This window comes from Silurus meridionalis, chromosome 3 (genome assembly GCF_014805685.1).
Source record: "Silurus meridionalis isolate SWU-2019-XX chromosome 3, ASM1480568v1, whole genome shotgun sequence".
Lineage (NCBI taxonomy): Eukaryota > Metazoa > Chordata > Actinopteri > Siluriformes > Siluridae > Silurus > Silurus meridionalis.
In genome coordinates this window covers 25836119-25861599 of record NC_060886.1, presented here as the reverse complement: position 1 = coordinate 25861599, position 25481 = coordinate 25836119, and the positions used below count along the sequence as shown (strand labels likewise).

Below are 25481 nucleotides of genomic sequence, written 5' to 3'. Positions count from 1 at the left end.
CATTAAATTAATAATCAGGAGCATAAAAAACATGGAAATATATCAAAATGAAGGAGCATTACAGATGTTATCGTCTTTTTTCTTATTCCCTGATTTTGTCATCTACAGCAGATTTTATGTAGTGTAATTGGGCTCGGTGTATAAAAAATACTTTCAAAAGCCTGTTCTGTCTTTATTTATGTAATATACTTACTAACATTATTTTTGATTACTAAATATTCTTGTCAGAAATGGGATTCGAACCCACGTATCCAGGGGAGACCAAAAACCTGTTGCTGTATGCAGGGTTAAGGATTAAAGTCTGGAGCCTTAGATTCTGACACTGACTGCATAACACAAGCAAGATTACAGTTAAAGGTCAATTCAACCGCTATCACAATAGTTAAACCTTTTGTATATACCAATTATTCCCCAATTTACGATCTAGATGCGTTGAGAGAACCCAATCGATATTTAAAAATATCGCAAATCGACCCTACCCATGAGTCTTAAAGAATGGTATTCACAATGGAATAGTTATTTTAGGATTGTATTATGTATGAGGATTACTGTGGTTGTTACCAGTATCCGTCGTTAGGGGGTGCTGGAACATAGGAACTACACACATACCTGTGCATTCACCAAGCACCTTTACTTCTCTTTTTCTTTTCTCACAACATATCCCCTTCTATCCTATGTTCCAGCACCCTCTAACGACGGATACTGGTAACAACCACAGTAATCCTAATACATGACAATAGTATACTGTAATGTACAGTGCAAAATAGAGCAATTACCAGTACCTAAAGTGTAAATATATATATATATATATATATATATATATATATATATATATATATATATATATATATATATATATATATATATGGTCGTAGGACGGGTCTGACTATTTTTCTTATTCCTTGATTTTGTCATTTACAACTAATAGTGCATTTTATGCAGTGTAGTTTTGTCCAGGGTTTAAAATACCTTCACAAGCCGTGTTTCATCCTAGTTTATATTATTTATTATTTCCTTATATATATTTATGCAATAAACTAACGAACATTATTATTTGTATTAAGAAAAGATCATGTCAGAAGTGGGATTCGAACCCACGCCTCCAGGGGAGACCAGAATCCTCTGTTAACCAGGGGAAGGTTTGAACCTTGAGTCTGGCGCCTTAGACCGCTCGGCCATCCTGACACTGACGCGGATGCACGCACAGAAATTTATAGTAATAAACTGAACAGCTTATAGTTAAAGGTCAAATTATTTGTTACAAGTTTTTAGCTGCTTTTTATGCTAAGCTTTCTGGTAATCATGTTAGCAGTGAACTGTGGCTTTTCAAAAGAACGCAATAAAAATCAGAAAAGTGTATAAACATGTAGTATATAATTTTTCTTACACTTTCTGGACTATTATAATACTGAAATATGTTAATAACACTAAACTGCATATTCTTTATCCGTTCAAACTTTTTTAATCTATCTGGACATCACCATGCACACTAATAATAAACACACTTTGCAACGGGCACTTATCCGAAAGTAATATAAAGACATTCTGATAAATAATATATATATATATATATATATATATATATATATATATATATATATATATATTGTCATTACTCAATGCCTTCTGCCTTGATTTAATGGTCTAGGTCAGTGGTCCCCAACCCCCCCGGGCCGCGGACGGGCACCAGTCCGTGTGTAAATTGGTACCGGGCCGCACAGAAACAATACATAACCTTATTTCCGTTTTATTTATTATCTGATTCTGAACGATGATTTATTTTGGAAATTTTGAATTCTCTCCGCCACATCAGTCTATGACTCACTCTTAATGCATGTTATGATGCCTCAGTCACGTCTTACCTCCATCCACTACCTTCTTAAAGGTGCTGCTCCGCCCGCTAACACATAATACATTACCGCTAAATTGAAACCCCCAAGCGAGCAAAATGACCAAATAACAACACAGTGGATTTACGTTTATTATTATATTTAGAAAATATCCGTCTTTATGCCGGTCGTATCATTTAATTTTGTTGTATTTATCCACCACAACTTAGAGGCCGGTATGTGAAAATATTGTCTGACATTAAACCGGTCCATGGCACAAAAAATGTTAGGGCCCGCTGGTATAGGTGGATGTCCAGCATCATTAATAAAGAAGCTACAATGAGTCCAAAATGCAACAGTCAGAGTTCTCACAGGGTCAAGAAAAATTACCATATAACCCCAATCTTATCTTCCCTACTCTGACTACATCTTAAGTTTTAAATCAACTACAAACCATTGCTACTTACTTACAAAACACTAAATGGTTTTGGTATCATGTATCTATCCAGTCTTCTAACACGCTACAATCCCTACAATCCCTCTTTGAGATCTCAAATCTATGGACGTCTAGTAGTTCATAGAATAGCAAAGTCCACTAAAGGTGGTAGAGCAATCTCACATTTAGCTCCTCAACTTTCTATCTTCCTGACAGTGTTTGGGTTTTAGACACACTCTCCCAGTTTAAGTGCAAATTAAAAACTTATCTTTTTAGCAAGGCCTACACTTAACACACATCACATATAATAACCTTGTGCACCAGTACATCTGATCACATGCACATTATTAACTTGTGCTTTTTAATATCATAAACAGCAGCTAAGCTAATGCTTCTATTTCTCTATCCATCCTGGGGCATCCTGAGGTCAAGTCAAGTCAAGTCAAGTCAAGTTTATTTGTATAGCGCTTTTCACAACAGACATTGTCTCAAAGCAGCTTTACACAAATCAACAGTGAAGGTGAATGGTGTGCATTTGTCCCTGATGAGCAAGACATGACTGTGGCAAGGAAAAACTCCCTTAGATGTTATGAGGAAGAAACCTTGAGAGGAACCAGACTCAAAAGGGGAACCCATCCTCATCTGGGTGACATCAAGAGTTTGATCATAAATCTTTCAACAATACAGAACACTGGAGAGTGAGAACTAACATGATTACTGGAGTATAAGATTATAAGTAATGTTCTTTCTGCAGTCTTAAACAGTCTATATGGTTAGTAGCTCCGAGTTTTATGAGCTCAGCATTTGTGATCACCACAGATCCAGCATCAGCTTCTCCATGCCAGAGCCTTTAAACACTCCAGGAGGTCCAATGTCAAAACTCCACACATGTAGCGGGATCCAAATGGCACTGGTACGTCTCTAGATGGTTCGGGATGTTTGTGAGTTCGCATCTACTTCTTCAAAGGTCCGTAATCATCACGAGGTGGGAGGTGACTGGAGCTGGAGCAACCTCAGGATGCCTCGGGATGGGGAGAGAAAGAGAAGCAGTGGAGAGGAATTAGCGTAGCTGCTGTTCATGATATTAACAGCACAAGTTGATAATGTGCATGTGATCAGATGTTCTGGAGCACAAGGTTATGATGTGATGTGTGTTATGTGTAGGCTTTGCTAAAAGATACGTTTTAATCTACACTTAAATTGGGTGAGTGTGTCTGAGCCCCGAACACCGTCAGGAAGACTATTCCAGAGTTTAGAGCTAAATGTGAAAATGCTCTACCACCTTTAGTGGACTTTGCTATTCTAGGAACTACTAGAAGCCCAGAGTTTTGAGATCTCAGGAGCGTGGCGGATTGTAGCGTGTTAAAAGACTGGATAGATACATGGAGCCAAACCATTTAGTGCTTTATAAGTGAGAAGTAATAGTTTGTAGTCTATTCAAACTTAACAGGAAGCCAATGTAGGGACGATAAGATCGGGGTTATGTGATCATATTTTTTGACCTTGTAAGAACTCTGGCTGCTGCATTCTGGACTAACTGAAGCTTGTTTATTAATGAAGCAGGACATCCACCTAGTAACGCATTACAGTAGTCTATTCTGGAGGTCATAAACGCATGGACGAGCTTCTCTGCATCGGATATAGACAACATATTTCTTAGCTTAGAAATATTTCTAAGGTGAAAGAAGGCTGTTTTGTAACCTGATTGATGTGATTTTTGAAAGACAAGTCGCTGTCTAAAATAACACCCAGGTCTTTTACCGTTGAACTAGTGGTTACAGAACATCCGTCTAAATGCAGGTTGAGATGCTGGAGCGTCTGTATACTAGTTTTGGGCGATGAGCAAAATCTCAGTCTTATCAGAATTTAAAAGTAGAAAGTTATGGGTCATCCAATCTCTTAGTTCCTTAACACACTCAGTCATCCGGGTTAATTGAGCTGTATCGCCTGGTTTAGATGAAATATATAGCTGAGTATCATCAGCATAACAATGGAAGCTAATTCCATGCCTTCTAATAATATTTCCTAACGGAAGCATGTATATTGTGAAGAGCAGGGTCCTAGAACTGAACCTTGCACGCCATAATTTACTTGCATTAGCCTGGATAGCTCTCCATTCAAATCTACGAAATGGTAACGATCGGACAGGTAGGATTTAAACCAGCTTAATGCCTGTCCCTGAATGCCGATGTAATTTTGTAAGCGATCTAGGAGGAGATCATGGTCTATAGTGTCGAATGCAGCACTAAGATCTAGTAAAACCAACAGCGAGATGAAGCCTTGGTCTGAAGCTAAAAACAGGTCATTAGTTATTTTAACTAGAGCAGTTTCTGTGCTATGATGGGGCCTAAAACCTGACTGAAATTCTTCAAAGATATTGTTCTCTTGCAGGTAGGAACATAACTGTGCAGCGACAATCTTTTCTAAAATCTTAGACATAAATGGGAGATTTGAAATTGGTCTGTAATTTGATAACGTGTTTGGATCCAGATTAGGTTTTTAATGAGGGGCTTAATAACTGCTAACTTGAGGGATTTAGGACGTGACCTAAAGATAGTGAGGAGTTAATAATATTTAGAAGAGGCTCACCAGTTGTATATAACACTTCCTTCAGTAATTTAGTAGGAATTGGATCTAACTGACATGTTGTCGATTTAGCTTTGGCAATAACATTATACAGCTCTTCCTGTCCTATACATGTAAAACAGTGGAGTTGTGGAGTTGAAGGTAACACTGTCTCAGGAGATGCTGTAAGAGGTTGAACTGCCACAATTGTTTTTCTAATGTTATCTATTTTTCAGTGAAGAAAATCATAAAGTCCTCACTACTAAACTGTGATGGAACACAATTTTCAGAGCCCTGATTTGTAGTTAGTTTAGCTACTGTACTGAAAAGGAACCTGGGATTGTTTTTGTTGTTTTCTATAAGTTTGCTCAGGTGTTCAGCTCTAGCAGCTTTTAGCGCCCGTCTGTAGCTGAGCATACTGTCTTTATACGCGATTCTAAATACCTCCAATTTAGTTTTCCTCCATTTTCTCCAGATTACGTGCTGTTCTCTTGAGGGCATGTGTATGACTATTATACCAAGATGCAGGTGCTTGGTCTCTAACCTTTTTTAACCGGATAGGGGCAACGGTGTCTAATGTGCTAGTGAGGATAAGGTCTATGTTCTTAGTTATCTCATCAAGATTAATAGTAGTTATGGGTTTAGTGAGAAATTGAGATAAATCAGGCAGGTTATTTATGAATCTGTCCTTAGTGGTTGGAACAATAGTCCTACCAAGTCGATAACGTGGTGCAACACGGCTAATCTGCTCTACCGGTAGTGTGTACAGTATGAGGTAATGGTCTGTGATGTCATCACTCTGAGGTAAAATATCTATATCAGTGACGTCTGCTCCGTGGGATATTATTAAGTCTAGTGTGTGGTTAAAGCGATGAGTTGGTCTGGTGACGTTTTGTTTAACCCCAAAAGAGTTTAATAAGTCAACAAATGATAATCCTAGAGCATCGTTTACATCATCTACATGAATATTAAAATCTCCTACAAGCAGCACTTTATCAAAATTGATCAAGAGATCTGATAGAAAACAAGCAAACTCTTGAAGAAAATCAGCGTAGGGTCCTGGGGTCTGTACACGGTGACCAGAGCGAGTTTACTATGTATGTCCGAAAGTACAACTTTAAGAACGAGCACTTCAAATGATTTAAAGCTGAATCCTAACATCTGACTAACATTAAGAGAAGCAGTATAAATGGTTCCTACACCCCCCCCACGACCAGTCTGACGGGCTCATGCTTATAAACATATCCTGACGGTGTCGACTGCTTAGACCCATATAATCACCTGGTTTAATCCAGGTCTCAGTGAGACAGAGTGCATCGAGATTATTCTCTGTGATCATCTCATTTATAATCAGTGCTTTGGGTGCAAGTGATCTAATGTTTAAAAGACCAAACTTTAAAACTTTTTGGTGTTTGTTTATCTGGCATTTTCAGTTTTAACTTCAATGAGATTGTTTCTGGATCTTGTGTATTTACTTCTTGGTTTTGCTACACAAGGAATAGATACAGTTTCTATAAACTGGGCTGTGTGTGAACTTGTAACTATTTGGTCTGTTGTATGCGTGTTCTCATTGTCGAAGATTTCCTGATGTCTTACCAGTCAGATGGTGTGAAGTATCCTAGAGATGTTATCTGATAGCACTGCTGCTCCAACTCTGCTGGGGTGCAGGCCATCAGGGCGGAAGAACCTAGGACGCTCCCAGAAACAGTTCCAGTTATTAACAAAGAGAAGTTTATGTTCTCGACACCATGACTGTAACCATTCATTTAGAGCTAAAAGTCTACTAAACTTCTCAGCCCCTCGCTGGTAAGTGGGAAGAGGTCCTGACACTATGATCCTCGTTGTGGGTGATGTGCTGCGTACCGTCTCCACCAGGATCCTGAGGTTGCGCCAGCTCCATTTCCATTCCACGTCATAAGGAATATGGACATTTGAAGGAGTAGCTGCTGACCCCGAGCTGGTGTTGGATCTACGATAATCTCAATTGTTGAGCTCTTTTATGAGTTGCTCAGTTACTTCTTTACTTTAACTTAAGTAATAAAAGTGGTCATTACTTCAACCGTTACCAGAGTATTTTAAAACATTAATATCTGTACTTCACTTAAGTAGAAGTGAAAGTAAAAGTATTTTTTTTAACTCTGTCCCCCATCTCACTTTGGTCCAGAGTTTAAAAAAAACTAAAGCAACAAAAAATAATAAAATTTTTAAAATACTTTCAAATATACTGTCGTATTATCTTCTAATTTATATTATTTATTATATCTTTATATATATTTACGTAATAAACTAACAAATTATTGTTTGTATTAAGAAAAGATTATGTCAGAAGTGGGATTCGAACCCACGCCTCCAGGGGAGACCAGAATCCTCTGTTAACCAGGGGAAGGTTTGAACCTTGAGTCTGGCGCCTTAGACCGCTCGGCCATCCTGACACTGAAAACGAGTGCGTACAGCGAGTTATACAGATAACAGTTAAAGGTCAATTCAACCGCTACGTTTTTAGTTTTTACGCTAAACGTAAAATTCAGATTCAAGATTTGCTTGTAAACCGTGTTAGCAGTGAACTGTGGCTATTAAAGAAAACGAATTAAAAATCAGGAAAGTCTATTAACATCTAGTTTATGACTTTTCTTACTCTTTCTGGACGAGTATAATACCAAAAGAAGTAAATAAAACTAAACTGCATATTATTTATCAGTACAAATTTGTTTACAAATGCACAAAATACAGTGGGGAAAAATACGCGCTTTAACAAGGAGACAAGTAAAATCTGTCGACCGCTGGCGAAAGAAACTCGGGGACTTCCTATTTCAAATTAAATGAGAATTTCTTAATCCTTGATTTCGTCATTTAAAGCAAATAGTGCATTTTATGCAGTGTAATTTAGTCCAGTGTTGAAAAACAAAAATACTTTTACAAGTCGTGTTCCATCCAATTTTCTTTACCTGCTCTTTGATCAGTGTCAGGATGGCCGAGCGGTCTAAGGCGCCAGACTCAAGGTTCAAACCTTCCCCTGGTTAACAGAGGATTCTGGTCTCCTCTGGAGGCGTGGGTTCGAATCCCACTTCTGACATGATCCTTTTTTTATAATGAAAAAAAACAATGTTAATAAGCATATTGCATTAACTATACACTCACCGGCCAATTTATTAGGTACATATTGCCCATATTGCCTTCAGAACTGCCTTAATCCATCATGGCATAGATTCAACAAGGTACTGGAAACATTCCTCAGAGATTTTGGTCCATATTGACATGATAGCATCACGCAGTTGCTGCAGATGTGTCGGCTGCACATCCATGATGCAAATCCCCGTTCCACCACATCCCAAAGGTGCTTTATTGGATTGAGATCTGTTGACTGTGGAGGCCATTTGAGTACAGTGAACTTATTGTCATGTTCAAGAAACCAGTCTGAGATGATTCGCGCTTTATGACATGGCACGTTATCCTGCTGGAAGTAGCCATCAGAAGATGGGTACACTGTGGTCATAAAGGGATGGACATGGTCAGCAACAACACTCAGGTAGGCTGTGGTGTTGACACGATGCTCAATTGGTACTAATGGTCCCAAAGTGTGCCAAGAAAATATCCCCCACACCATTACACCACCACCACCAGCCTGAACTGTTGATAGGCAGGATTAATCCATGTTCATGTTGTTGACGCCAAATTCTGACCCTACCATCCGAATGTCGCAGCAGAAATCGAGACTCATCCGACCAGGCAACGTTTTTCCAATCTTCTATTGTCCAATTTTGGTGAGCCTGTGCGAATTGTAGCCTCAGTTTCCTGTTCTTAGCTGTCAGGAGTGGCACACCGGTGTGGTCTTCTGCTGCTGTAGCCCATCCGCCTCAAGGTTCGACGTGTTGTGCGACGAGATGCTCTTCTGCATACCTCGGTTGTAACGAGTGGTTATTTGAGTTACTGTTGCCTTTCTGTCAGCTCGAACCAGTCTGGCCATTCTCCTCTGACCTCTGGCATCAACAAGGCATTTGCGCCCACAGAACTGCTGCTTACTGGATATTTTCTCTTTTTCGGACCATTCTCTGTAAACCCTAGAGATGGTTGTGCGTGAAAATCCCAGTAGATCAGCAGTTTCTGAAATACTCAGACCAGCCCATCTGGGAAAAAACAACCATGCCATTCTGATGCTTGGTTTGAACTGCAGCAGATCGTCTTGACCATGGATACATGCCTAAATGTATTGATTTGCTGCTATGTGATTGGCTGATTAGAAATTTTCGTTAACAAGCTGTTGGACAGGTGTACCTAACAAAGTGGCGGTGAGTGTGTATATATATATATATATATATATATATATATATATATATATATATATATATATATACACACTCACCGCCACTTTGTTAGGTACACCTGTCCAACAGCTTGTGACCAATTGTTACCAATTGAGAATCATATATAGTTAATGCAATATGCTTATTAACATTGTTTTTTTGCATTATTAAAAGTTATTAACTATATATATATATATATATATATATATATATATATATATATATATATATATATATATATATATATATATATATATATATATATGAAGGAGTTTTGTCCTGTCTATACCATGATACCAGAACACCTTTTCCACAAAATAACATTATTTAGCAGAAAACACACTGATCAAAATTAAAGAACAACAATGACTGTAGCATGGAAAAAAATTACAACAAAATTTTCTGAAGGTTTCAACAGTCAGCAATTAGTAGGAAGTGTACAGGCCTCTGCTCTGAATGACTTCAGCACATCTGCGGCCACAGGACAGCACTAGTCTCTCACACTGCTCTGGTGTGATTTTGGTCCACTCTTCTTCCAGTCTCCTCCCCAGTTCGGTGACTGTAGTGGGTTTCTTGTCCATAACTTTGTCGCCAAGGATTTTCCAGAGGTTTCCTATTGGGTTGAGATCAGGACTCTGGGCAGGCCATGTCATTATTTCAATGTTTTCAGTTTCAAGGAACTGCTTTACCCGTTTTGCTGTGTGACATGGAGTGTTGTCCTGCACGAACACTGTGGGCTGATTGGGTGATGAACGCAGGGAAGGACCCATATGTTGTTGAAGAAGGTTCTGATAAACATTTGCATTCTCTCTGCCATGTAGCTGTATAAGAGGCCCAACTCCTGCTGCAGAAAACATGCCCCAAACCATGACACTTCCTCCTCCACTTTTCACTGACTTCTTTACACATTTTGGGTTCAGTCTTTCTCCAGTTTGTCGCCGAACATAATGTTTCCCATCGGACCCAAATAAATTAAACTTGCTTTCATCACTGAAGTGAACTTTGGACCAGTTCTCCTCTGTCTACACAATATGCTCCTCAGCAAAGCTTATTCTAGCCTTTTGATTCTTTCTGCTAATGAGAGGTTTGGTCACTGCAGAGTGGGCTTTCAGTCCAAATGCTTTTAAACGTCGAGACAGATTCTTACCCTGTTCAGCGCTGAACTGGTGAGCAATTCCAGCTGCAGTGTGGAAACGATTGCCCATTGAGATCCTCCGCAGTATCCTGTCCTCTCTTGTATTTGTCTTCCGTGGATGATCAGCCTTCTTGGCAGACTTGAATGAGTTTGTGATGTAAAGATTCAATATTCTTGAAATCACAGATTTGTAACGACCAACTTGTCTTCAAGGGAAAAAAAAATCAAGGAAATTAGCACCAGGTGCCAGATTAACACCAATAACTGGGAGGTATCTGAAAGTGTTCTCTAATTTTGATCAGTGTGTTTTCTGCAAAATAATGTTTTTTTTTTTAATAGCTTAGTTATTTTGTGGAAAAGGTGTTCTGGTAGCATGGTATAGACAGGACAAATATATATATATATATATATATATATATATATATATATATATAGTTAATGCAATATGCTTATTAACATTGTTTTTTGTATTATGAAAAGATCTTGTCAGAAGTGGGATTCGAACCCACGCCTCCAGGGGAGACCAGAATCCTCTGTTAACCAGGGGAAGGGTTGAACCTTGAGTCTGGCGCCTTAGACCGCTCGGCCATCCTGACATTGACACAACAACATGTTCAGGGAGTTATACAGTAATAGATGATTCAAGATTTTCTACATGTACAGTATAGTAATACACAATATACTGTGCAAAGATTGTACATACAGAATAAATTTGGTGGAATATACAGTAGTGCATTGATAAACAAGTTATGGATGGTGCAGAAATACATAGCTGTGCAAAAAAAACATGACAATGCAGTTTTTTGTTGTATTTTATAAGACAATTTAAGCAAAGTTTTAGGATCTTATTAGTATTGGAGAAGACTTCAGACCATGATACAGACAAATGCTTCTTTTTTTTTAGGAAGACTTTACTTTTTTAGAACACAGAGATATATACAGTATTTCACAAAATTGAGTATTATGCTGGACACCATCTAAGTCAAACAAGTTCATCTAAGTCTCATCAGACCACAGGACATGGTACCAGTAATTCATGCTCTTGGACAGGTTCTCTTCAGCAAACTGTTTGTGGGCCTTTTTGTGAGCCAGCTTCAAAAGTGGCTTCCTTCTGGGATGATGGCCATGCAAACAGAGCGGCTTATGGTCTAAGCACTGACAAGCAGACCTTCTGCTTCTGCAATCTCTAAAGCACTGCTGCAGCACTCATGCATCTGTTTATTTAATCCAGCTGTTGCACCTGATGCACAGCATGAAAATTCGACTTCTTTGATGGACCCTTGCGAGGCCTGTTCCGAGTGGAACCTGTTTCGGAAAACCTCTGTATGACCCTGGCCACTGTACTGTAACTCAGTTTTATGATTTTACCGAATGTCTTATAGTCTAGGCCATATTTGTGGAAAGTCTTTACCATGAGGTGCAACATTGAACATCCAGTGGTCAGTATGAAAGAATGGTACTCAAAGCACCACATTGTAACTGCTCTAATAGAAGATACACACATTTGTATGGTTCTGTCAAGCAGACAACAACATGAGCATGATGAATAGGACATGCGGCTTTGCATGACTAAACAACATATAGCTGTTATCCTTTATAAGATATACTAAAATAGTTGCTGAAATGTGATTGGTGTACACACTTTTGTGAGATACTGTAAATAGCATAATTTTTTATTCCAGTAATGATTAACATTTTAATGTATATTCAATATACTTTAGTTTATATAATATAATTTATATTCAATATACTTTAACCTGAAGACATTAACAGTGTTTTATTAGAATATTTGTTAATAAATATGTATAGGTGTGTTTAGTAATATTAGCACCCAATAGAAAACAAAATATGATATCCCTGAATTTGTAAGATGTTTAGGAAATTCTTGAATTCTCCCAAAGATCACAATAGCATGCAATATTTATATATTAAACATACAAAATAACAGAATATACCATATTAATTAATTTAAGGTTAACCTCTGCATACCCACAGTTAGCAATATTAAAGCAGGGATTTCAGAACCAGGCAAAAATTTTTTATTTGTGTTTAATTGTTTGTGCAGTGTGTATGAGTACACAGTGCTTATAAAATGTAATTCCTGAATATTTAACAGTTATGCATCTGCAGCATTACCAGCGGAGTCGATTCCGTAGCTTTGGAACCGACTCCATAGTTCGATTCAAATGGAATTCCACTAGAGGGCACTCGCCGAATCCTATAATAGATCGGATTATATAATCCGGATGAATTCGGTTTTGCTCAACTGTAGTGTAAAATGGGGGAATGAATAAATCACGTGGTTTATTCGCCACATAACAAACACCTGAGTCGACACAACCTGAGTCGACACAACAGTCCGAACAGTCCTGGCCAGTGACATTTCCGGAAGTCATGCACTCCTAAAGTCGTTGCTTGTATTCAGATGAGCACCAGGGCGGTGTGCAGTGTTGACACGTGCTGTGTGTTAATGGTCCTGCTTATGAAACAGTAAACACGACCTGTTACATCAGGCAGTGTGTTTACGACACAGAAGGTGCCACAATGTCTTATTACAGAAACGCGATTTGGTTTGTAAAAGGGCTGCGAGAATACACAAGGTAAGCGATTATTATCTCAGCATTGTATCTGTGCAAACATCAGATCCAGTGTGAATGGAAGCAGTTATTAAAGTTAAAGCTAGATCTTTGTATTATATTTATTACATCATTCCGGGTAGCTGGCCGGATTGTTACATGACCAAACTTTGATTTAATACGTATCTAATAAAATATAGTGTTATTAATTTTACAAATAACAAGTGTGTTTTTGTGTTTTTTAATTATTTCTGCCATGACAATTACGTCATTTGGCGGATTTCTCTACCCACAGTAACTTACATTTATCTTATTCATATAACTGAGCCTTGCTCAGGGGCCCATGGGTGGCAGCTTGGTGTGACTGGGATGTAAACTGACTTCATATCCGAAGTCCACTGCCTAACCCATATAGCGACCACCACCCTGTAATGAACCGCTTAGAGAGCTTGGCTTGGCCTGAACATCAATACTACTACTACTACTACTACTAATAATAATAATAACAGTAATAACAATAATACTACGAGATTTATATATATATATATATATATATATATATATATATATATATATATATCTCAAACAATGCTTTAAAAATACATGGTAACAGATACAAAAAGTACATTGTATCAGATAAGCTGAGCCAGACTCACGGTTTAGACCTTCCTTGGTTAAAGTTGGCTTCTGGTCTCCAAACAGATGTGTGGGTCAAATCTCACTCACGACAAGTGCTTCTTTTGCTTACTTTCGCAAGTCTGGCCATGTGTTTGCCAGCGGGTTAAAACATGGACCGTCATCCATTCAACCAATTCAACAATGCTTTGAAAATGCACTGTAACCGATGGAAAAAAAGTAATTTTTTTTGTCAAAATGACCGAGTGCTCTAAAGTCCCTCATATATGAAACCTTCTCTTGTTAAAGCAAAATTCTGTTTTTGTAGTTTCCAAAAATATTGGAACACCACTAAGAAGTCAGTCATGTGAATGTTTGGATTGTACTCTGCCTCACTTGCTCTGGATAAAAGTTTGCATAAATAAACTTTTGCTATATTCAATAAATAATTAAATTATATAATATCTGTTCAGCCAGCCTGAAAATGTATTTGCCAGTAGGAGGACAAAAGGATCACAACTTGCCCTAATTGTGTAAACAAACAGACTTTAACAGATGGCAAATAGTTAGGAATTGTGTCTGAATAATTGAGGCTCTAGACTCAATTGTTCAGATTGTTCAGACCTTTCCCTTATAAAGTAGGATTCTGGTCTCTAAATTGAGGCATGGATTCAAATCCCACTTCTGACAGGTGGGTTTTGTCACTTAGTTCAGCAAGTATGGGTGTTTATTTGGAAGGAGGTGGACAAAAAACTTAGAAGCAAACTGCTTTGTCTATGTGTCACCCAATAATCTTTTTCTTTTTTTCATGTGCTAATATAGAATAACCATCCATACATGAACATGTAACATGTAACTTAGAGGTTTTTTGTGTTGATTTATGGTTCTGAATGTCTTATTTTGGTTTGAGCCTTTGGGATTTGGCTTTGAAAACTCTTCTTCTCTCGGTTGCTTCCATTAGGGGTCGCCACAGCGGTTCATCCGTCTTCATACCCCCCTGTCCTCTACATTTGCCTCTTTCAAACCAAATTCCTGCATGTCTTTCCTCACCACATTTTTCCTGGTGGCTCCATCCTCAGCATTCTCCTACCGATATACCCAATGTCCCTCTTCTGCACATGTCCAAACCATCTCAATCTCGCCTCCTTCACCTTCTCTCTCTCCTACATGCGCTGTCTCTCTAATAAACTCATTTCTAAACTGCGCTTGTTAAAAAGAATAATGTCTATGTTCTGTTAATGTTTTAACGTTGTTACACCATAATGTTAACATACTCTTTCAAGTCAATATCGGAGTTCATCCACAAACGTAAACCTTCTTTTATTTTCCTGCTGGTGAATCAATGCAGGTCACATAGCAACAGTTACATTCCAGTTTGCCTTCCATTTTTGCCATTTATCTTTGTTTCACTTCATAAGTTTTAGGACATCTAAAAAGGCCATGCTGTCATGCTGGCTCAGTAGTCTTAGGTGCGAATATTTTTGAACCTGAGCAGGTGAGAAAAGGAAACACTTGCTTAGACACCGCCAAGCAGCTACTCTGAAGGTTCAGATTTTCCTCCTAATTAAAGTTTTTTTCTGGTTTCTAAAGGGATGCATAGTTTGAATCCAAATTCTGACAGTTGTGCCCATTTTCTTAATAAAACCTGGTATGTAAATATTAAAACAAATAAAATTAAAACCAAGGCTTTTAAATTAGATTTTTGTATTATGCAGTTAAATGCACTGGAACACTGGAAAGGTTTTATACATAAATAAATGGCATTTAAAAAAAAACTGTTGGTATTTTAAAGGTCAAATAGGCAGGATTTTACCCACTAAAACACTAAGCAGGGTGGAGCAGTGACTTAAACTGATGATACATTGAGTTGAATAAAAAATGACAACCTATAGTCTAAGAAAACATATACACAAGAGTAAATATATACTATAGTGCGTATATATACTATAGTGCGTTCATAATGACTAGTAAAATAAATTCCATATATAAACACTGCATAGGACACAGGACATATAATGATGTGTATAGTGAAAAGAAGAATAAAAGGGGATGGAGAGAACTGTACTAGAAATATCAAACAGTATGAGACCGTTCATTTTAACCTTACGTATTTCACTTATCTACCAGAGAATACTGCAGTTGTGGGTGGAAACAACGTTTAATGATACAAGTCGTGTTTTTTTTTTCTACCAGGAGTGGCTATGAAGCAGCAGCAAAACATTTCATAGATTCTGATCTGGACCTGGATGTAAGCAGTAGGTCTTTTGTTATCACGGGCGCCAACAGCGGGATTGGAAAAGCGACTGCTCTGGAAATAGCTAAACGAGGTAAAACTGACCTTTTGTACCCTCCGAGCACAGTAGGTTACCATTTGACTATTTTATAGCTGGTGACCCATTTAATAAAAAAAAAATCCATCGGTTCAATTAATTTAACTGATCCAGCTAATAAAAATAATAATTAAATAAGAAAAAGAAAAATAATAGAAAAAAAAAAATCTACAGTAAAAATCTACTAAATGTTTTTTCTATAAACGTCTTGTTCATTGGGGCTAATTCATCAGTCTTTCACTGAAGCTTTTTATTTCTGCTTTGCATTAAACAAATCGAGCTAAAATGTTAGCCCGACTTACAAAGGTTAGAGAAACACTGTAAAAAAATAATGTTTAGTAATGCCATTCACCTGTAAATGACCAGGTCAATGCACTTCACAGCTGTTTTTGCATTTACTGACGGCCACAGCACTTCTTTATACTCCTTTAAACAACCGGAAGCACACAAAACATATATTTAATGCACTGTAATGCATTTCTGTTTACTCAGATTGGTGCAAAAATCATACTGCAGAGGGTCCTCAGGTTGAAACATCTTGTTGATGAGCGAGATCAGAGTACAGTGAAGCAGCTAGTTTGATATAGCAATTCCAGTAATCAAGTGACTTCTGAGCAAAAAAGCATGTCAGAATGCAGTCCAGTTTGGGTGAATCTGTCCCAATGAGGACTTCAAATTCTTATTCTTGGCTGACCAGAGAAAAATCTGATGCTGTCCTCTGCTTTTGTATCTCAGGGTTTAATGTTTTTTTGGATGCTGAGATGTTATAAGTTATTATGAACTTTCTGGTTGATTAAGCAGAGCTTCTGTTGCGGTAAGCATCTGATCCTGCTGGGGAAGTGACACCATGATAATCGTACTGAACAAAGATGGCAAACAAATGTGCAAGATTGTTTTTTTTGCAGTGTGTCACAGGATATAACTGGTTCTAGATATATAAAGTGCAGTGTAATTCCCTGTGTTGTTATTCTCCCTCAGGTGGCACAGTGCACATGGTCTGTCGAAATAAAGAGCGTGCAGACGAGGCGAAAAAGCAAATTGTGGAACAGAGCAAAAACGAGGTGAAAAGAGACCTTTAGCTATTGAGACTATTATTGCATTGCTTTTTTTTTTGTCATATCAAAAGGTCCATTAGAACATTTAGTATCATGAAAAATTTTATTCTAAAATATAAAAAAATTAACTGTTTGTACTGATTCTTTCAGAATGTGCATGTGCACATTGTGGACATGTTAAGTCCGAGAGGATTATGGGAATTTGTGAACAACTTCACTCAGAACCATAGCGTACATGTGCTGGTGAGTGTGTTGAGTGTCTATATACAAGCAAACCACTATAGATTGTTGGAAATAACATTTTACTTGGTTTCACTGAAGAACAAATGAGACAAGCTGAACTAAAAGTAAATCTTTCTTATGATTTGGAGTGAATGTGCATTTAATATGTTGTAATTATATCATAATTCTCCATTATATTATAGGTGGTTTATAAATGAGAGTGTATAGATGATATCGTTTATCATTTGTGTACAGATCAACAATGCTGGGTGTATGGTGAATCAGCGTGAGTTGACTGAGAATGGCCTTGAGAAAAACTTTGCCACCAACACACTTGGTAAAGTGTATTAATATTAATTAAAATAATATAAATTATTATTTTTTCATTGTAGTTCTGACATTTTATTATAAATATTATTGTGTCTATAGTAGAAATATACACAACACTAAAATCTCCTACTTGTTGACCTGGTGATAAGATGCTACTTTTAATTTTAATTTACACAATCATCATACTCGTACTATAAACAAAGTTAGCAGTATTGGTGTAAAATTATACAGCATTCATGTATTTATTTGAATTTGCAGTTTGGGTGTTTTTAGTGTCCCCCTTTCGAAGAAATCAATTACTGAAACAATTAAAAGAGCAACATGCCAATAAAACACAGCACAGTTATTGCACTGAATAGGATAGTTAGATAAAGTATGTGGACTTCTTCATTAAGCATGTTTTTTTTTAACTGGGTAAGGGTTTGGTTAGATTAGTGGGTTCTCTATATGGTATCTTTGCACTAGGCTTGGTATGAGCTTATTGTATAGTGGTTCTAAATTACTGACTGGGACATGGAGGCCGCAACCAATAGCAATTCCATCAACTTGGAGAAGTAAACATCATCAGTGACCAGCTACATCAGCAAGTGCGTTGATGATGTGACCATCTTTAAATTCATCAATACACACTCCACCCACAAGTCGTTGATGACCGCAAAGGTGCATGCGCTGCTAAAGTCTAGAGACTCCGCCTTCGGAGCAGGGGACAAGACGGTGTTAAGAACTGCAAGGGACAAAATGGCGAAATGCACACATGCCAAAAGAATCCACCGGCACTTCCAGGACAGCGGAGACACTTTCACCTGCTTGTGACCGTGATTCCTTTCTCCCAGAATGACTTCTATTCCTGGCTTGGTGTGCAGAACAATGTGGGGGCAAGGAAGACCCCTCCTCCCAGTGATATAACAATATAACATTCTTGGCTCAGTGTTCAGTGAATGTGCAGAACAAATGTATTTACAATGTCCTTTCTTTACTCGGGTAAAAGAAAAAAAAAAGAATAAATAAATAAACTCCCCCCCCAAAAAATGTTTCTTACTAAACATTTGTTTGTCTCAAATCAAATATACGCTATGATGCACACATCTGGCAATTAAAACTGTCTTTTTAAAACCGTGTTGAGTGTAGTTTTACTAATACCATTTTGGTATATCCTCTCAAGGGATAATACTATAGAAATTCAATTTAATTAAAACTTGCATATATTTTGCATACATCTAGCACTGCCTCCTGGGAATGGAATTTACCAGAGTTGCACAGGTTGGATGCCCCACAGGTGCTCAATAGGGTTCTGAAGACATTCTTGGCCACTCCTTCACCTTCAGCTTCCTCAACAAGGCAGTTGTCGTCTTAGCGGTGTGTTTGGGGTTGTTAGTATGTTGGAAAGCTGCCATTTGGCCCAGTTTCTGAATGGACCTTTAATTTCTGCAACCTCTAGAGCAATGCTGGCAGCACTCATGCTGAATTTCAGGGTGTTCATTATGATCTTATAGCCTAGGCCATTTTTGTGGAGAGCAACAATTCTAATTCTCAAATCCTCAAAGAGTCTTTGCAATGAGATGCCATGTTGAACATCCAGTGGTCAGTATGAGAGAATTGTACTCAAAGCAGATTGTTTAGGGAATGTGCAGAACAGCTAGCAGATGTCTTCATTAACAAATTCAACGTCCCTGAGCAGCGCTGTTGTTTGCACGTGCCAAAGAAGTCTACAGTCTCCTGCCTAAATGACTATCATCCCGTTGCACTCAAAAGCATTGTTATGAAGTGCTTTGAGAGGCTTGTCATGAGGCACATCAAGACCCAGCTACAACCCTCGCAGTCTGAATAGCTGCATCACTGCCTGGTTTAAGAACTGCACCTTTTATGTGGAGAGGACAACCTACTTTAGTCTTTAGCTCTGTGTTCTTGCTCTGTGTTCTTGTTTATGTGGCACCAGGGTTCTGGAGAAACCTTTTCTTATTTCACTGTGTCCTGCATCATTTGTAAATGGTTGAAATGACAATAAAAGCTTCTTGAATAACATTTTCCTTTTTGGTGGAATGATGAAAGTGCTATGTGTCTAGAGACATGAGCTCACAAACACCTACAATTGACTCATTTCTCTGTGATGGATATGCTCTTGGCCAGAGATGGCTGTAGGACCATCACTTTTCGAACTCGTACTCATCTTCCATCGATAGAGTGAACACACTTTGTTGTTGCCTGGGCTCAGTCAGACAACCATTTCTACAAGATTGAAAAACAAACACTATAAAATGTAATGTTATTCTATGTAGATTTGTTTTATAAAAAAAAATATGTTCTTGCCACAGGAACATTCATCCTGACCACAGCACTAATTCCTGTGCTGAAAAAGTCCCAGGACCCAAGAGTGGTAAGTGTCTTTCAGAAGTTTTTACCTTTAAATTAACAAATTTAAATTGATTTCTAGACCTGAATTCTAAAGTATGAATTTTAAAGAATGTAAAAATGTTGGTTGCTGTTTTGAAGTTATATAAGTTGACTTTCATTTAATTTAACTTTAATTTAATGAACTATTCAAATGTTATTAGTTTTGTATGCTTTGGGTAAAAACCTTACTAATTGTTTGTAACACATTTTGCATGCTCTATTAAACTCATAATATATACTTATAAAATATAAAGTAACTACTATTAAGTTAGATTTATTATATTATTATATTATATAGTATGTGATGTCTTTTTATGAATAAGGTGTGTGTGTGTGTGTGTGTGTAATTAATAAATATATATATATATATATATATATATATATATATATATATATATATGTATATGTATATGTGTATGTATGTATATGTGTGTGTGTGTGTGTATATATATAGCCCTAAATTAAATTAAATACCAAATTATATATGTGGCTAACACGTCTTTTTTTTTTTGTTTTATAAAGCGGCCAATCAAATAGATTCCATAATCACGATTTTTTCAAGTACAGGATGTACTAGACAGTTATTTTTGAGTCCCTTTATATTCCTTAACATGGCACTCTTTATTAGATCACTGTATCATCAGGAGGAATGTTGGTCCAGAAACTCAACCTTGATGATCTGCAGTTTGAAAAAGGAACCTTTGATGGAACTATGGCTTATGCCCAGAACAAGGTGCACACACATTTATCATTGACTTTTAACAATTATATAAAAAAGTATATTTTCTATCTATCTATCTATCTATCTATCTATCTATCTATCTATCTATCTATCTATCTATCTATCTATCTATCTATCTATCTATCTATCTATACAAGGTACACACACATTTATCATTGACTTTTAACAATTATATAAAAAAGTATATTTTCTATCTGTCTGTCTGTCTGTCTGTCTGTCTATCTGTCTATCTATTAAGAGAGTGAGATTAGGGCTGTAAAAGAACATGTATTTGTACTGAAATTCTTCTGTATGAGCTTTCGGTTCATGCAATGAACGCAATGCAATCCTTTTTACGTGAAGAACATAGTTTAAATCTGTCATTGGGAGTGATGAGAATGGACAGGATTAGAAATTTGTTTATTAGAGGGACTGCGCATGTAGGGCATTTTGGAGACAAGGTGAGGGAGGCATGATTGAGATGGTTTGGACATGTGCAGAGGAGGGACATGGCGTATATCGGTAGGAGAATGCTAAGGATTGAGCCACCAGGGAGCAAGAAAAGTGGAAGGCCAAGGAGGAGGTTTATGGATGTGGTTAAGGAAGATATGCAGGTAGTTGGTTTGAAAGAGACAGATTTAGAGGACAGGGTGGTATGGAGATGAATGTGGCAACCCCTAATGGTAATCACAGTGGCAAGGAAAAACTCCCTGAGATAGTATGATGAAGAAACCTGACACAAAACGGACCCCATTCTCATCTGGGTGATACTGGTAATAAAGGATTGTCTTTGGACTTGTGTCTTTGGTCTTGTGTCTTGTGGTCTTGTGTCTTTGGTCTTTGTTGTATTTATTATACCACATAGGTTAACTCAGGGTCTATACAAAACCATTCTTTTACACCATGACAGCAAAACCGAGTTGAAAATTATACAGTGCTGGTAACTGTACATGGTTAAATATAAATGTATATGATTTGTACCCGCTGTTCTTCTATGACCTAGAAATAGGTTAAATAAATGTTTTAACACAATAACTTAAAAAAAAATAATAATTTTGTTATGTATTGTACAACATATATTTTGTGTAACCAGAGACAGCAGGTGATAATGACAGAAGTTTGGGCACGTCAGCACAAAGAGATTCACTTCTCATCTATGCACCCAGGTTGGGCCGATACACCAGGTATGTTTGTGTGTGTAAGCTAAAACAAATTAACATTACAGGACAACATCACAAATTGCATTATGATGAAACATTTTAATAAAATATATATGAATATAAAATCCATACGTGTGTAATAAGACAATAACATTAAGATGATGGTAGCACACAAACACTGGATTCTTTTGTATGTATAGCGGTGCGGTCCTCTATGCCAGATTTTTATGCCAAAATGAAGGATAAATTACGCACAGAAGCACAAGGAGCTGACACTGTGGTATGGTTAGCACTGGCTGACGCAGCTGTGAAGCATCCCAGTGGTCTCTTCTTCCAAGGTAAGTTCCTCCTAATCTTTTTATTTGGGTTTGGAAAATGGATTATTCAAAACAGATCAGTTTTTAAACCTATTATTATTTAATTTATTTAAAATTATTAAATTAAAAATAAAATAAACTTAAATAAGTTTAAAATAAGTAAAAAAAACAAAAAAACTAATCACTGACCAATATTTATTGTAACTCAACTCAGGTCTCTGTATGAGTCTGTAAAGCAGGAGTGTCCAATCTCTTCTACAAAGGGCTAGGGTGGGTACAGATTTTCATTCCAACCAATTAAGGACCACACCTGATTCAGTGAAAAGGAAAATTGTGATTTATACAGGTAGAATTTTGTGTGGAAAACCTGCACCCACATCGGCCCTTTGTGGAAAAGATTGGACACTCCTGCTATAAATTCAGCACAATTGTCGAAGTATCACATACACTTCAAGCCCACTGAACTCAAATCAGGATCTCAACTAAATCATTCTTTTACCCTTTGTCAACAAAACTAGGCTGAACGGTACAATTTACCCCTATAGGACTTAAATATAAAATACAGTAATCCCCCGTTTATCACGGTATACGGTTCTGTAGTAGCCTATGAATAGTTTCTCTGCTTGTTTATTGGTTGAAGTGTCCTATGATGTCAAAAAAGTTAAAGACACACGTCACCGCATTCTTTACTTTCTGTACTAACAGAATTATTAACATTAAGTATTAACATTTTAGTATTAACATTTTACTTCTTTTTATTAATAGTAGTGTTTTTATTAATAAATTTTATTATTTCAACACAAAACTTCATAAAAACCATACCCTAAATGTTTTTTGGCCTATCGGGCTATCTGTGAGAGACCGGGAAAATCAGCAAAACAAATTAGCCAGGGGGCCAGGGGGCTTGAGATTCGAACCGCGGTAAAGCAGGGCGATTACTGTAATATGATTTAACCTACTGCTCCTCTATGACCAAGGATGGAAATAGGCACAGCCAAAGGTTGCATTTGTTTATTTACTTAATAACCTAAATATTTGACTAAAGTTTCTGAAGTTATTATTTAAACCCAGTACATATTCTTGCAAAAAAAACTTTAAATTGTATCTAATCTACAACAACTTAATGTTCAACTTTAATTTCTATATCAGTTCAGTTACATATCCTATTGCCTGAATAAGCATTCAGTTACCTCAGAGATTTCTAAGTTGCCCGGGTACAGCATAGAACCCAACTTTATGATGGTTCCCTCCGTAGTGCTAGGGTATTCTCTTTGGTCAAGAGATAGCAACCCTTAAGCCTCCCTTGCTTGGGCTACAGTAATATTCAAGTACACTCCTGTATCCCTTGGTAGAAACCATTTTTTCATCACTCTGTAGGAACCCAGATATAATAGACATGTCAGTGGAGGAAGAGATCCTGGTCCCTGAGAAATGTGGGTTGCTGCACTTTTTCTATTATTGCAACATGGTACTTTGGCTCCTACTTCACCTAGACTGGCGGTTGGAATGGCTCAATCCTATCTTTCAGCTGGTCGAAGCATGCTCTGGGAATACTAGGAGATAACTGAATATTCAGTGAGATTTCGCTTTCACCTGTGTCTGCATCACTGGTGTCCATGGGCACCACTAAGGTTTCTAGGCCCCCTGGCTAATTTGTACTTTGGGCCCCAAGGCTCGATCTCCCAATTATCTGTAAGTTTTGCTACTTGTAACAACAATCATTATCAATAAGCATAACAATTATTGTGTATTTAGCAAGAGAAAATCAATAACTAAATTTAAACAGTTAGATTTACTGAAATTTGCGTACTGTATACAGTAAAGCAGCTGACACCATTGTGCGGTCTGTTACACACAGACAACTAAAACACTGAGACTATAATAAGTCTGAATTATTATAATCAGAGTGACAATATGATAATAAGAGTGAATAATAAGTTTCACACAACAGCTACAGAAAGAAATACAAACATTAAATGTAATTTGTTATTTTCCACCTCTGCTTATACCTTTTTGAGAAACCTATTTTATTCTGTTGATACTTTTAAAAAGTTTTTTATTCTAGTTAATCCAAATTTAGTCCTAAAGGTTTTTTTTTGTTTAATGAATCTTAAACATATTATTTAGTTTTATATTTTTATAACTAAACCTGGCTTTTGCCATGACAATAGCCATAGAAGCTGGCATGGTGTTTAGAAAAAAAAGAACAAACAAATCTAACTTAAAAGCCTAAACCTTTTCTATTTATTTGTCAGAGTTTTTTATTTAAACTTGATTAACCTATTTTGATTGTCGAATTTTAGATTGTCACAGGGTCATCTTTCAAAATGCACATTTTACAGAAAAAATCGAATAAAGTGTCACTATTTAAAATCAGACACAGGGTGTCAGATAGTGGGAAAAAAGCATTCTGCTCTCACATAATCCTTTCATGAGTGAAAAAGATAATTTATTCTGTGTGCAACATGTCATTGCAGACAGAACCCCAGTGGCCACACACCTGCCTCTGGCCTTTACCAGATCCTCATCCTCTGAGGAGAACGAGTTTATGAACATGCTGGAGCGGCTCAACACACAGCTGAGGCAGTGTCCTACTTCGGCGCTTTAAAGAAGAAAAATGTCCGTACAAAAAAGATACATTTTTTTCTCTAAATAACAGCCAAAATAAAAATGTAAATGTTTTATATGGAATGTGCCATTACAGATATGCTTACTTGATTGTGGAAAATAATAAAACATACATACATTATCTAATTGTCTAATCATGTCCTGTTGTAGGCGTGACAATTTTTTACTTCACGAAAGTGCATTAAACTAATGAATACTAAGATGTTTGTCATATTCAATTTAATATTGTATTTTAAAGGATTTGTTCCAAAAAGTACAGTAAACCTATAATGTGTTTCATATTTTTCAATTCTTCAGACCTTTTGCTTTGATGGCAGCTTTGGACACTCTTGGTATTCTCTTAATCAGCATCATGAGGCAGTCACCTGGAATGGTTTTTCCAACAATCCTGAGAAGTTTCCAGAGTTGTTGTATACTGTACTTGTTGGCTGTTATTCCTTCACTCTCTGGTCCAACTCATCCCAAACCATCTCATCTGGATTTGGACTGGGTGATTGTGGAGGTCAGGTCATCTGATGCAGCATTCAATCACTGTTCTTCTTGAACAGATAGCTTGTTGTTCTTTTAAAGTAATGGTTCCGTTGCTACAATTAGACCGTAAAGTCTACTCTGAACAGTGTATGTTGCAGTATGGCTACCACTTGAACTCTAAAAAGCCTGTATGTAAATTGGAGGTTTCTGAGGATGGTAATTCTAATAAACGTATCTTCTGCAGAAGAGGTCGCTCTTGGTCTTCCTTTCCTGGGACAGTCCTCATGAAAGTCTGTTTAAATCATAGCATGTAATGTTCTGGAGAATGTACTTGGTGATACATTTTAAATTCTTGAGATTTTTTATCCACCGTTTTCTCTGCACAAGACCACTGATGGT

General features: G+C 37.2%; 1 protein-coding gene and 4 non-coding genes across 6 annotated transcripts; 2 read left to right on the top strand and 3 right to left on the bottom strand.

Moving 5' to 3' along the window:
* Window positions 1-1073: 1073 nt before the first annotated feature.
* trnal-caa lies at window positions 1074-1185 on the bottom strand. Its single transcript has 2 exons — window positions 1148-1185; window positions 1074-1118 (listed from the first exon to the last, which is right to left on the bottom strand). It is a non-coding gene; the product is annotated as a tRNA-Leu (tRNA).
* Window positions 1186-7150: 5965 nt separating this feature from the next.
* On the bottom strand, window positions 7151-7262 carry trnal-caa. The gene is made up of 2 exons: window positions 7225-7262; window positions 7151-7195 (listed from the first exon to the last, which is right to left on the bottom strand). It is a non-coding gene; the product is annotated as a tRNA-Leu (tRNA).
* A 529-nt stretch (window positions 7263-7791) lies between these two features.
* Window positions 7792-7903, top strand: trnal-caa. The gene is made up of 2 exons: window positions 7792-7829; window positions 7859-7903. It is a non-coding gene; the product is annotated as a tRNA-Leu (tRNA).
* Window positions 7904-10750: 2847 nt separating this feature from the next.
* On the bottom strand, window positions 10751-10862 carry trnal-caa. Its single transcript has 2 exons — window positions 10825-10862; window positions 10751-10795 (listed from the first exon to the last, which is right to left on the bottom strand). It is a non-coding gene; the product is annotated as a tRNA-Leu (tRNA).
* Window positions 10863-12523: 1661 nt separating this feature from the next.
* Window positions 12524-25328, top strand: dhrs12 (dehydrogenase/reductase (SDR family) member 12). 2 transcript variants are annotated; one of them, XM_046845056.1, is made up of 11 exons: window positions 12524-12866; window positions 15651-15784; window positions 16766-16848; window positions 16993-17085; window positions 17320-17401; window positions 19707-19768; window positions 20414-20518; window positions 21600-21690; window positions 21867-22004; window positions 24461-24602; window positions 24909-25328. In XM_046845056.1, the coding sequence occupies exons 1-10, from the start codon at window positions 12811-12813 to the stop codon at window positions 24589-24591; spliced, it is 975 nt and encodes a 324-aa protein (XP_046701012.1). In that variant the 5' UTR covers window positions 12524-12810; the 3' UTR covers window positions 24592-24602; window positions 24909-25328. The 2 variants fall into 2 exon arrangements, with proteins under 2 accessions (XP_046701012.1, XP_046701011.1); XM_046845055.1 differs by having other exon boundaries at window positions 24461-25328.
* The last annotated feature ends 153 nt before the right edge of the window (window positions 25329-25481 follow it).

Coding starts and splice junctions, on each gene's coding strand:
- dhrs12 (XM_046845056.1), top strand. CDS start 12,811: ATGTCTTATTACAGAAACGCGATTTGGTTTGTAAAAGGGCTGCGAGAA. Junction 19,769..20,413: donor AGTCCCAGGACCCAAGAGTG/GTAAGTGTCTTT, acceptor ACTCTTTATTAG/ATCACTGTATCATCAGGAGG. Junction 21,691..21,866: donor AGGTTGGGCCGATACACCAG/GTATGTTTGTGT, acceptor TTGTATGTATAG/CGGTGCGGTCCTCTATGCCA.